The sequence below is a fragment of the Bubalus kerabau genome, chromosome 21 (genome assembly GCF_029407905.1).
Source record: "Bubalus kerabau isolate K-KA32 ecotype Philippines breed swamp buffalo chromosome 21, PCC_UOA_SB_1v2, whole genome shotgun sequence".
NCBI lineage: Eukaryota > Metazoa > Chordata > Mammalia > Artiodactyla > Bovidae > Bubalus > Bubalus kerabau.
This window is the reverse complement of record NC_073644.1, coordinates 55,909,269-55,922,839: the sequence shown is the minus strand read 5'-3', so window position 1 is coordinate 55,922,839 and position 13,571 is coordinate 55,909,269. Positions and strand designations below refer to the sequence as shown.

The window sequence follows — 13,571 nt, the reverse complement described above, 5'->3', positions numbered from 1 at the left end:
CACCAAGGGAGGGAATCCACTCCAACAGTTTTGCTGGTTAAATAAAATTATTCTTTAGATTACATTGAATCTGCTTTACTGTGGTATTACCTACAGATAAATTTGAGTTTTACACAGTGGGGTTAAAAGAAGTTAAATTCCACTTTCAAGATGTCTTTACCCAAGTCTTCTGATCTAAATTCAGTGCCTTCAGTACCAGATGTTTATCAGCAGAATTAAACCTGTGACTCTCTTCTAGATTAGGTAAGTGAAGTATGCAGCGATAGGCAAAACCAGAAATGTTTGCTTTTCAGAGTCAGTCTGGACACTCCCCTGAATTCTAGCCTGCAAATGTTCCTGCTTCTTTGTTGTGAGGGGTACTTGGCCAGACAAGTTTTAGATGGGCTATATGTATTCATGTTAGTTGCTCAGTTGTGTCTGACTCTTTGAGATCCCATGGACTGTAGCTCGCCAGGCTCCTCTGTCCATGGAATTCTCCAGACAAGAATACTGGAGTGGGCTGCCATTTCCTTCTGCAGGAGATCTTCCCAACACAGGGACTGAACCCGGGTCTCCTTTAATCTCACTTTCTCATATATAGTTATTAGGTAATAACACCTGCATTTCTATCTTAGGGTGTTCTTTTGAGAATCAAATGGCAAAACTGCTTTCACAAATAATTTATAAAATTAGACATTTGATAGACATAAAGATACCTAATATTTGCAAATTATTTTCTCATTTGAAACACTCCAGTGATGGATGGATAGATGGATTCATTCATTCATTCATTCACTGGAGATGGGATAGAAGGAAACCAATCTGTAAGCAAAAGCTATTTTCTGTCTATATTTCTCGAAGTTGTTATCTGAGATGTGTTTTCAGAGTTGGACTAATGAAAGTATTAACTAGGATTTTAAACCTAAATAGGTAGGGGAGTTTTGACTTAATCTCTTCTAAAGTTACTTAATTCCTTTAGCCGCCAAGATAATTTTTGATTTTTATTATTCAATATATATCTCTTTCCATCTCTGAGTTATTTCACTGTTCCTTTACATACTCACACAACCGCATAGTCATTGCCTATGGTCAATAATATTACTGATAGCTTAAGAGTTAAGAATACAGGTGTTCAGTTTAGGCAGAATTAGATTCAGATTTTTGCTTTGCCACTTACTAAATGCATAACCTAAAAAACTTACTAGCCATCTTTCTTTGCCTAAGATTTCTCATCAATAAAACAAAAAATTATTACAAAGGTTACATTTTAAAACAGACAAAGCTTTATTTTCTTATCATGGATATTTTTTTAGCTATACTGAGGTATACTTAATATACCAATTGCTGTGCATAGTTAATGTATACATTTTAATGAATTTAGACCTAAGCATAAACTATGATACCACCACTAGAAATAAGGTAATAAACCTATATATCACTTCCAAAAGACCCCTTTTTTCCCTTTGCTCTTTTTGTAGTGGTAAAAACACTTGGCATGAGATGCCTTCCAAACAAGTTTTTAAGTGCACAACATAGTATTGTTAACTATGGGTGCTATGTCGTACGGCAGATCTCTGAAACTCATTTGTATTGCAAAACCTTAATTTTATACCCATCGAACGACTCTCCATTTTCCCCTCCCCCTCTCCCCTGGCAACCACCATTCTATTTTGTTTCCATGACTTTGACTATTTTAGATACTTCATATATGTGGAATCATGTGGTATTTGCCCTTCTGGGACTGACATTTCACTTAGCATTGCATCTCCAGTCCATTCATTTTGTTGTAAAAGGCAGGGTATTTTTTCTGTGATAAAACTGAATAATATTCCATTGTATGTACATAGCACAGTTTCTTTGCTCATTTGTCAGTGTAAATTTGGGTTGTGTGACTACTGGTATAATGAATATGAGAGGGCAGCTATGCCTTTGACACCCTGACTTCAGTTCTTTTGGATATGTACTCAGAAGTGGGATTAGTGGTTCACTGCAGATTTGCTTTTAATTTTTTTGAGGAACCTTCACATTGTTTTCAGCATAGGAGCGGTTGTCAAATTTGCTATTGCTGTTATGACTATTATAAATGTTAAAACTGTTTTTAATATTAATGATCATTTACAGATTCATACAACAGCCAGATTCACTCACAATAAAGTGAGCTAAAGATGATAACACTGGATAGTTCAAGGAGCACATAGCTAGGAATCAGAGCATCTGTGATCTAGTTGGGATCTATACCTTTAGCTAATAGTGGATCTTAGCAATGTCACTCATCAAGCCTCCATTACCTCTTCAATAAAACAAGGGCTTTGGATGAGATGAATTGTGTGTTTTCTGTTCTGTTTGTCAGGGACCTAGAGTTCAGTCTCAGTCTCTATAGATCTAAGCCATGTCTCTTGTGTCTCCTGCATTGGCAGGCTGATTCTTCACCACCAGCACCACCTAGGAAGCCCTAAGTAAACAGGCTTTTATCACAGGAGCACTGGGGCTGTGTATCCGTCTACTCTGTGTGTAGTGCCCTGGGTGTGGTGGTCTGTTAAGAACTATCTTTTCCAATTATTATGGTCTCTTGGAATTCAAGCCCCATTACCTGCCAAGGCGAAGTGGTTAAGGGGTGTGCATACCTGTGTGGATTGTGCATACCCACTGACTTTAGCGAGGTAGCAGGAAAGTAAAAAAACAAACAAACAAACAAACAAACAAAAAACAAAAAAAACTTGCTTTCTTGTTTCAAGAAGGCATTAAGGAACATGACTTACTGCATGTGCCCATGGGCTTCCGCAGCGGAACACAGGAGTGCCTTGACCTGGGATGGGCCGGTGGGTGGGTGGTGTGTGTGTGTGTGTGTGTGCATGCACATGCACACACTTGTACACAGCCTCCTAGCTGCTTCTGCTTCTAAGTATGTGTGCAGTGCTAAGTCGCTTCAGTCTTTTCTGACTCTTTGAGACCTTGTGGACTGTAGCCCGCCAGACTCCTCCGCCATGGGATTTTCCAGGCAAGAATACCGGGGTGGGTTGCAATGCCCTCCTCCAGGGGATCTTCCCAACCCAGGAACTGGACCCAAGTCTCTTTTGTCTCCTGCTTTAGCAGGCAGGTTCTTTACTGCTAGCGCCACCTGGGAAGCCCTGCTTCTAAGTATAACTTTATTCTAGAAGAATGATATAAGTAACAATGCTTTTCTTAGTTGTAAAAAAAGATACTGCTGAAAGTAGATTGTCTTCTGCTTGTTTCTATCTCCAATAATAAATGCCTTCAAACTCTTAATTTCTCAGTTCTATTTCTACTTTCTTAAAATTTATGGTCAAGAGATGATGTATTATTCAAAGAATATAATTTCCCTTTATTTCCCTAATGTTAACCTTGTTACAAAATTGCTGTGCTATTGTTTCAATTTTTCAGTCCACAAAATACCAACGCATGCTTACCACTATGTTTATTCTTATATTGGCCATGAAGCATGAGAAAACTCTTATATTCAATTCCAAATAACCTTCTCTGAAGAGCACTCAAAAATGAAAAACAGGACTTTAAAATTTAGTTGACTTGGGTTCCCACAATAAAATTGATAGCAGTGATTTAAAATCCTTGTTATAACTCTGAATTACTTTGTTACTGCAGATGTCCCATTATCCTAGTAAAAAGCACACACAACAAAAAACACCTGTCTAACAAACAGAACATGGTAAAAGCCAATATTTGAGTCTCTACCCCTGAATATTTATATCATCAAAAGGAAGCACTCAGGCATTTTCAATTTTCTAACAGCCAAATCAATCTATTCATGTATTTTAAAGGTACTGAAAACATGGGGGCAAATTCTGTACATTTTAAAGTGCTGAAGATTTATATAGAAAATCAATTACTTCCTCTTACTACACAGTGCATATGTTACAAAATATATCCTGGGGACAAGTCAAAACCGCAGCCAATCTACCAGTGTGGAGTACTTCCTGATTCCCTGATGCTTTGTAGCATTAAAGACATTCCCACAATTCATGTTCCCACAATGCAACATAAGCCAGGACTGAGGCCAGGACACAGAACAGAGAAGAGGAAGACGGAGGCTTTGCAAAACTTGTTTTTAACACTTAAAGAATATGAGGCTATCCTCTGGGTCTTTCTATTCTTCATCTCAAATTAAAAATGAAGACCATGTAACTTTTTTGCAATAAATATCAAGCACAGTTATAAAGATAACTGTTCAGATGATGTTTGCATCCTCAAATTCATTTTATAACAATTGAAATGAAGAAGGAACATTATGAATAAAAGTTGCAAGTTTGGAGTCCAGATTCCTATGGACCTATAAAGATGGGAAGGGGCATGTCAATAACAAGCTAATGAATTCATCCTGTTGCTTTGCTTTTGACTGGGATGATATTAAGCCAGAGTGAAGATGGGTTACCCTATGCTGATGAGAAGTGCTAACTGCCACATAGGTTTTAGATGAGTAAAGATGTAGGACTGAATTATTTTTGGATAAAGATTTACTAGAGGGTACAATTCAAAATGATTGTCCTCGAGAGGAAAAGTAGTAACAAGAGTCTGTAATGAGTAAAATACTGTATACTTGGAACATCCAAATATAGCTTTTCCTGGAAGCGTGGTCTTAATAGATTTATTAAAGATCTTGAGATGGAATCATCCTGGATTACTACCGAGTCAATATCCAATGAAGATATCCTTATAAGAAGGGAGGATATACAGACACACAGCGGGAGTGATGCAAAGATGGAGGCAGATTTCTGAGAGATGTATCTCCAAGCTGAGGAATGTCAAGGGCTGCCAGCACCCACCAGAGGTTAGGAGACAAACATGAGACAGATTTTCCCGTAGAGCTTCCAGAAGGAATGACCTTTACGGAAACCTTGATTTTGGATTTCTGGTTTCTCCTGAACTGAAAGAGAAAATTATGTTGTTTCTGGCCACCACGTTGTGGTAATTTGTTATGACCCCCTAGGATTATTACAGCATCTTTGATAAGAAAAAGTCTAATTCTTGCTATTCTATACAGTGATCTTAAATGATTTTACTTTTTGTTGAGAGAAAATTCTAAACGTTTGTATATTTAGAGATTCAGAAGCTTGGCTTGATAATACTGAGCTGAATGTGTTAAATCCCATTTGACAAAAAAAAAACATAAACACTAAACAGTTCATATCAGCAAGGTCTTTTGGACACTTGGTCACTATTCTTCATTTATTTTCTTGACTAGCCCCTTTTTAGCTGTTCAATGAGCACAGAGTTAGTCAGTGGTATGAAATCTCCAATCTTGGTAACCAAGTGTTATGACATTAGAGTCTTGATATTTTATTTGCTTTTCATTTTACATACATGGCTAAAAATACATATTTCACTGTTACACAATTAAGCAATACTCACTATTAATATTTGGGTATTTATAATATATTATTCTAAATATTTTCTTCAGAATTTTTTTGGTTTATAAATATGGACTCATGCTTAATATTGATTTCAAACTGAGCTATTAACTTAATATGTTTTAAATATTTAACATTGAATTTAATATGTTTACATTTCAATATTTGCAATAGATATACAGTACTTCATGACATGATTGTGTCTGAATTTTCTAGGTAACTGCCTATAGTTAGATACTTAGGGTCTTTTTATCTTATGCAATGAACATGTTTTTAGTTTAATACTTTGCAAAAAAATATGTCTGCAGAATTGGAATAAACTCCTAGAAGTTGGAAACCTGAATCATATATTTACAGATACATACACACATGCACACTTGTATATAACACAAATCTCCACATTGCTTTCTGGAAAGATTCTAGAATCTTTCTGTACTACAAGTGGTATACAAAAGTTCATCTTTCTCATATGCTTTCCAAAACAACATATCATCATTCATTTTTATCTTTATTACTTTAATCAAAGGAGCATGCTAACTCATTTTTCTTTTAATTTGCATTTCCTTACTAATAAGATTAAACATTTTATTAGGCTTGTTGGCCAGTTCTGTAAATTAAATATCCATTTGTTAGTTTTTCTACTAGAATGTGCATATTTTAATGAATTATTTTATTAAAAAAAGAAGTTTATACTTTTAATGCTTTTCATTGGAGAAGGAAAATCAATGATTAAAAATGTTTCCGGGCTTCAAATTCCTATATCTATAGAAATTACACTAAAATTTTTTCAGCAAGATTTTTTAATTTTGGTGATTTCTTTTAAAGTAAACTATGTACATGTTGTACCAAATGTTCCAATGAGAACATGTGCCTCATTTCAATTGTTTTTACCTTCTAATCATTTTATCAGGTAAAGAGACATACCGTCTTGGCTTTCTTTAAGCTTTTTAAATGACATGGTGTTTGTTTTCCTTTTTAAAATAGTTTCTATTGGAGTAGAGTTGATTTACAGTGTTGTGTTAGTTTCTATGGAAAAGCAAAGTAAATTGACTATTCAGATACCCCCTTCCTTTTTGGACTTCCTTCCCATCCAGGACACCGCAGAGCATTGAGGAGAGTTCCCCGTGCTTGCAGAAGGCTCTCATTAGTTATCTATTTCATAGGTGGTGCCAATAGTGTATGTGTGTCAACCCTAATCTTCCAACAGAGTGTCATAACTTCCATTTAGGAGATTTTGTCCAGATATAAAACAAGTCATGTGATTTTTGGAGATGTATTTTGGAAGCACACTCACCATCACATTACCATTTTATAGGCATAAGAGGCACAAATTTACGGGGAAAAACTAAGTTTCTATCAAGTCTCATACTGTAGGCTGAGCAAGTAGCTTAAATTGTGTGTGTGTGTTACGATTTCAGATAGAAATTTACTGAGTACTCTATATCAAGAAAGGAATAAATAAGGAATTACTTCTCATCTGTGATGAATGCTCACTTGGTTTTCTGTACGTTATGAGCTTTAATTTGCCTGTTGTCATGAATCAAGTGTGTGTGCCACAACACACATGTTTAACTTGATCCACTGATTTCTGCCACTGCTATCTGCTCTGCTCCCCAAACCCTTTGTTCACGTTCTCTTTGGTACTATAAAGCCTAGACCAAGCCATCCCCATTTAAAGTGCTGATAGGCAAGGAGAGAATTTCACACTTGTGCATTTACCAGAAGTGCTGGCTTCCCAGGGGACTGTCAGGAGGCACAGAATAGTTAACCTGTTGTGGGCTTACTTTGACCAGCGACAGACAAGAGAGAAACGGCTCATACTTCCTACCCAGCCATCCACACTGGGCCCCCGTAGTTCAGCAGCTTCTGAAACCTCCTCTCTCCTACCCCGCCTCCCACCCCCAACAGCCCGCAAGAACAAGCTGGCCCTAGGTTTGTTCTAACTGTGGCCAGTTCAAGAAGTCATCATTTATTTTCCTCCCTGGGTCACTTCTCTTGTTCCTTCATTCTTGCCTTCCTGGGTTTGTCCCCTAAATGCATTAACTTGAAGGCCTGACTTAGTCTCTGTTTTCCAGGAATTGGACTGACATGTATTAATGGTTCCAACAGTTAAAGGAAATATATGATTATTCATCTTATATATATAAAAAAATTATCTTAATACTACATGGAAATTGGGTCCAGTTTTTAGGAAGGATTTTAACCCAACATGAATTTTACCAATATTGCTACAGAAGTGAATTTACTTTTATACTTATGGAAAGTAGAATAATTGTTCTTTTCATTCCCCAAACCACTCCTCTCTCCATTTTCCAGCCTCATTCTCACTCCTGGAGTTTGGGCAGAGAAGGCTCAAAATGACTTAAACTTGGAACCATGTGATTACATAATTTTAAAAGTTATTAAACAGTTAAATGTTATTTGATGACAGAAATTGTCGAGTTAGCAATACTAATATGGATAAGAATTCAATGATATATTTATTAAAATGGTGATATTGAAGTAAACATGCTGTAAAAGCATTACAGGGAATCAAGTCAAAAATATAAAGTTATTCTTGTTCAGACCAGTACATGCCACCTACCAGGAGAAAAATGAATGTTCCTTTGAAGTAAGAGTATGTTTTACTGCCGAGGCATTTGATTCACCGAAACCTTCTAAGACCACAGCACGTGAGCACTGACCTGTGAACAGGTACCAGAGGTTATTTGGCTCCAGTGTTTCCATCTCACCCCTGCGGGTTGTCTTTCTGTGCCGAATTTTATAACCGGTAATAAATCCATTTTGTGTTCCTGATGGAGGAGGCAGCCAGCTTACTTTGATACTCTGTAAAATAACAGATGTAAATTACATCATTAGAGAAAGGAGGAACAACAAGATAGGGTCAAAGAACTGACCCAAACCTAAGCGCAAATAAGGCAGAAATGCAAGAAGTGTTAGAGATTATCCCTCAGAACCAAGTTAAATCCATTCTTATAGCTGTGTGTCGGATTTTGACAAATTTACACAATTCATTTGATTGATTACATACATCACTATCTCTCTACTGCAAATGCCACGAAAATGACAATAAATATTCTAAATGGTGTAAAGCCATAAGGAAACAGAGAATAGACACCAATGGATGAGAGACGTTAACAAATTTTTAGAAGTTACAGAATAAGAAAAGTGTTGTGACTGAGCCAAAGGAGAAAGATGACATCTACATACCTCCTTAAAGATATTAATGAAAACAAGGTGATCAGCATGACAAAATTCAGGGAAGCTTGAAATTATTGCTTCCTGAGTACCTTAGAAAGCAGGACTAAAGCATGGTTTTGAGATAGAAGATGGATGGAAAGTCCTATCACATTCAGCAGTCAGTCAGCTAACCTTCCCTGAACTTGGTGTGGCCAGGAGCTTCATTTTCTAGGGATACTGAAACAGAAGCTACAGATTTAGGGACACCAGACACAGAAGAGAACAGAGATAAGGGTGAGAGTTAAGTCAATGACATGAGTCATTCAAGTCTTCTTCCTTCATCTGATATCTAGAGCAACGGCAACCAGGTGTACACTTCCCAGACAGAATATCAGATAACTGTTCTCTAGAGAAAATTGAAAAGAATAAGAGAAAACAACAACCAGGTCCCTGATTAATCTCCCAACAGTGAGGATCTCACGTAATAACCCCCACTCATGCACTAGAATTTGCACTTCATAATCACCTTTAGAGTACCGCATTTTTATGTAAACTGATAATTCGTGACTATCAGACATTGAAACAAACCTTTGGCATAAGATGCAGAGAGAAAGGCACATAAGAGCATGATGGCACTTGAAGGGAACGGCATTAGTGTTTAGAGCAGAAAAAGGATCCAAAGAACTGTCATTGATACCCTAATAATCAAAGAGAAGATACTGACTCCATAAATAGCGTAAAAGTATAAGAAAAATAAAAGATTTTTAAAAGCCTATGACATTCATAATTTAGTTGCATAAATTAAATATGCAATAGATAAATTGGAAAATAAATTAGTAAAAGCCTCCCAAAATCCAGTGGGGAAAATGACAATCAAGGGAAATAGGAGAGAAAGATAAAAAATAGGTGGTTTAGTTCATAACTTCAGCTAGTGAGATAAGAGGATGAAGGAGCAGGATAAAGAAAAGGCTAAAAATTAGCAACAAAACAAAGCAAAACAAAACACAAAATCTTCCTTTCAATAAAACCTTTGCAGAACTGGAAGATTGAGACCTCATTCTGAAAGGGATTATGGAATATCTAACATAATAAATGAAAAGAACCACATTAATAAATTTAAAGAATCATATTATATGAAACATTAGAGAATCATGGGGAAGGGAGGATCCAACATCTTCCAGAATGGATGGGAGAAAAAAAAGAAAAAATGGTATATAAATTATAATCAGGAGTAAGAATAGCATCAGATTTCTCAAAAATAAACAAACAAAAAACATTTTAAGATTGAAAAGAACATTTAAACCTAGAATTTCATGTCTAGTCAAATAAACTATGATGTGAGAGGGAAATATAACACACAGGTATGTACACATACTAGTATAAGTATAGGGATATTTCAGATATGAATGGCTTCCAAGATGTCCATCTGTGTACCCTTTACCAGGAGGCTAATGAAGGTATGCTCCAGAAAAGTGAGAGGCAAACTAAGGAAGGAAAAGATCTGAAATCCCACAAATGGAGCATCCAAAACAGAAAGAGAAATATGGAATTTTTAGAAAGGTAGTGAGGAAAACAGCAAGACTGGGTTTTATTTATTTATTTTTTTTTTTAATTTTATTTTATTTTTAAACTTTACATAACTGTATTAGATTTGCCAAATATCAAAATGGATCCGCCACAGGTATACATGTGATCCCCATCCTGAACCCTCCTCCCTCCTCCCTCCCCATAACACTAGTCAAAAGAATATACTGTATAATTCCATTGATATGGAGTTCCAGAATAGACAAAACTAGTCTACAGTAATGCACATCAGAGAAGCAGTTGCCTATGGTAACTGCACTGGGAAAACTGGCTGGATGTGGTACAAGGAAACGTCTTGGGGTAACAAAACTGCGTCATAATCCAAGTTTGCTATATGGGTGAATACAACTGTCAAACACATTGTTACTGGCTAAATTTTGAACTCCTCCTAACCCACCCTCCAAAGACCCCAATTCATATGCTGATATCCTAATCGCCAATACCTCAGAAAGTTATTTAGAGATAGGGCTTTAAAATAGGTAAATAAGGTTAGATGAAGCCATTAGTACGGGCCCTAATCCAACATGCCTGGTATCACGACAAGGAAAGATTGGAACACAGATACACATTGAGGACGATCACGTGACGACCCTGGAAGAAGACACCCATCTACAAGTTAAGGAGAGAGGACTCAGAAGAAATGACGCTACAATAAACCCTGATCTTGGACTTCTAGCCTTCAGAACCGTGAGAGAATAAACACCTGTGATTTAAGCCACTTAGTCTGTGGAATCTGTTTTGACAGCCCTAACAAATTAATACACTCATGGAACTGAACATTTAGGATTTCTGCACTTCACTTTTAAATATACTTCATCCAAGGAAGAAGGAATAGAAGGAAAACAAGGAAGAAGAGAAGGAAGGGAAAAGGAAGAAGGCTGAGGAAGGGAAATGGGGGTGTATGTGTGCTGAATCCTGACATAACAATAATGTAGTCAATGATCTGTAACACTGGTGAATTGAAATTAGGGAATTAAAGGCCATTAAAGGCACATTAATGAGAAACATAAAGGTACATGCCAGAAGAAATAACAGCTAAAAGTGATGGATATGGGAGCTGGAAGGAATGAGAACAGTCTGGAGACAGGTAGGGAAGAATCTAGTGGTCTTTGTTACAAGCCTCACTGATATTATTTAACCTAAAATAATACATATGTAATATTTTGATGAAATTTTAAATTAATTTTAAAAACACACAAAATTGTTCTTTGAGACCAATCGAAAAATAAATGATCATCAGAGGCAAAAATCCCTGAGTTGGGAAGATCCCTTGGAGAAGGAAATGGCAACCCACTCCAGGATTCTTGCCTGAGAAATCCCATGGACATAGGAGCCTAGCGGACTACAGTCCATGGGGTTGCAAAGAATCGGACACAATTGAGCAGCTAACGACTAACTAACTAAACTCAATGCCAAGGAATGGATTTCTGAACCCTTGGTCCACAATCCCAGGACCGCCTAGCAGAGACACAGCTGTGTGCTCCAGTGATATGGGAGCTTGAGCCCCTTCTTCCAGATCTGTTACAAATTAGCTAGCTCTCTACAAATGATTCCGTTTCTATAAAAGGATTTTAAAAGTCACCTAAAGTCACAGCTATTTGCTCAGCATTAAAAAAAATAATAATACATTCAAAGAACATGCCAACTAGAATCAGTTCTCATCATCTGCAGTGGTTATTTTCTGTAAAGGTACTGCAGACATTGACTTTGGAAATACTGTAATATTGTTCCCAGGTAAAATACAAGTTCAGGTTCTACTGAGACTTTGGTAACACATTTTTGTCAACTCATCAATACCTCACCTTGTTTCATATGCGCTGCTGTTTAATGGCACCTTATTTAATATCATCACTGATGCATTAACACTGAACTCACAATCAAGAGCACAGCAGTGCACAGCTGAACAGAGCTCATCTAATACATGTATTTTCTCCTTAAGGCACACTGCAGCCTTCATGCACTTAGGGACACTAGACAAGGCTTCAGCATTATACTTGGGAACCATTTTCAACAGCAAACTTTACAAAAGAAATCAATAAATAAATGCCAAAAAGTGCATTTATCTGACCACAAAAGAGACACTTGGTTACAACATGAGAACTGAAACAAGGCTTTGTTCAGCCTCAGCTGGGAAAATGTGTTCCTGGAGACACAAAGTTTTCACTGATCCCCATAGGTGCAGTGTGCAAGTCTACAGATGACAGTAGAAGACACTGTGGGTATTGATTTGGGGGTACAAATAAATTTTAGCATGTAGGTGAATTTGCAGATATATAGAGTCTACAAATAATAAGGATCAAATACAATGATATAGTTGTATTCCCATCTCTTTTCAGAGAGAGATGGGAATACCAGACCACCTGATCTGCCTCTTGAGACACCTGTGTGCAGGTCAGGAAGCAACAGTTAAAACTGGACATGGAACAACAGACTGGTTCCAAATAGGAAAAGGAGTACGTCAAGGCTGTATATTGTTACTCTGCTTATTTAACGTATATGCAGAGTACATCATGAGAAACACTGGGCTGGAAGAAGCACAAGCTGGAATCAAGATTGCTGGGAGAAATATCAATAACCTCAGATATGCTGATGACACCACCCTTATGGCAGAAAGTGAAGAGGAATAAAAAGCCTCTTGCTGAAAGTGAAAGAGGAGAGTGAAAAAGTTGGTTTAAAGCTCAACATTCAGAAAACTAAGATGGCATCCAGTCCCATCACTTTATGACAAATAGATGGGGAAACAGTGGAAACAGAGGCAGGCTTTATTTTTGGGGGCTCCAAAATCACTGCAGATAGTGACTGCAGCCATGAAATTAAAAGACACATGCTCCTTGGAAGAAAAGTTATGACCAACCTAGACAACATATTAAAAAGCAGAGACTTTACTTTGCCAACAAAGGTCTGTCTAGTCAAGGCTATGGTTTTTCCAGTAGTCCTGTATGGATGTGAGAGTTGGACTATAAAGAAAGCTGAGCACTGAAGAAATGATGCTTTTGAACTGTGGTGTTGGAGAAGACCCTTGGGAGTCCCTTGGACTGCAAGGAGATCCAACCAGTCCATCCTAAAGGAAATCAGTCCTGGGTGTTCATTGGAAGGACTGATGCTGAAGCTGAAACTCCAATACTTTGGCAACCTGATGTGAAGAGCTGACTCATCTGAAAAGACTCTGATGCTGGGAAAGATTGAAGGTGGGAGGAGAAGGGGATGACAGAGGATGAGATGGTTGGATGGCATCACCAGCTCAGTAGGATGAGTTTGAGTAAACTCTGGGAGTTGGTGATGGACAGGGAGGCCTGGAGTGCTCTAGTCCATGGGGTGGCAAAAAGTCAGATACGACGAGTAACTGAACTGAACTGACAATGATATAATAAACATATTAATAATTACAGAGGAACTCAGTCATATAAAATTAATCTGAATATTTAAGTTGTCAGAATATATTTG

The 13,571-nt window shown here is 37.2% G+C and overlaps 1 protein-coding gene across 11 annotated transcripts in view; it reads right to left on the bottom strand.

Moving 5' to 3' along the window:
* DCC (DCC netrin 1 receptor) overlaps window positions 1–13,571 on the bottom strand; it is a 1,416,568-nt gene that overhangs the window by 251,318 nt on the left and 1,151,679 nt on the right. For all 11 annotated transcript variants that reach the window (XM_055559274.1, XM_055559275.1, XM_055559276.1 and 8 more), the window contains one exon: window positions 8,048–8,189. In XM_055559274.1, coding sequence (XP_055415249.1) covers window positions 8,048–8,189 — 142 coding nt within the window. The remainder of the gene's footprint in view (window positions 1–8,047; window positions 8,190–13,571) is intronic.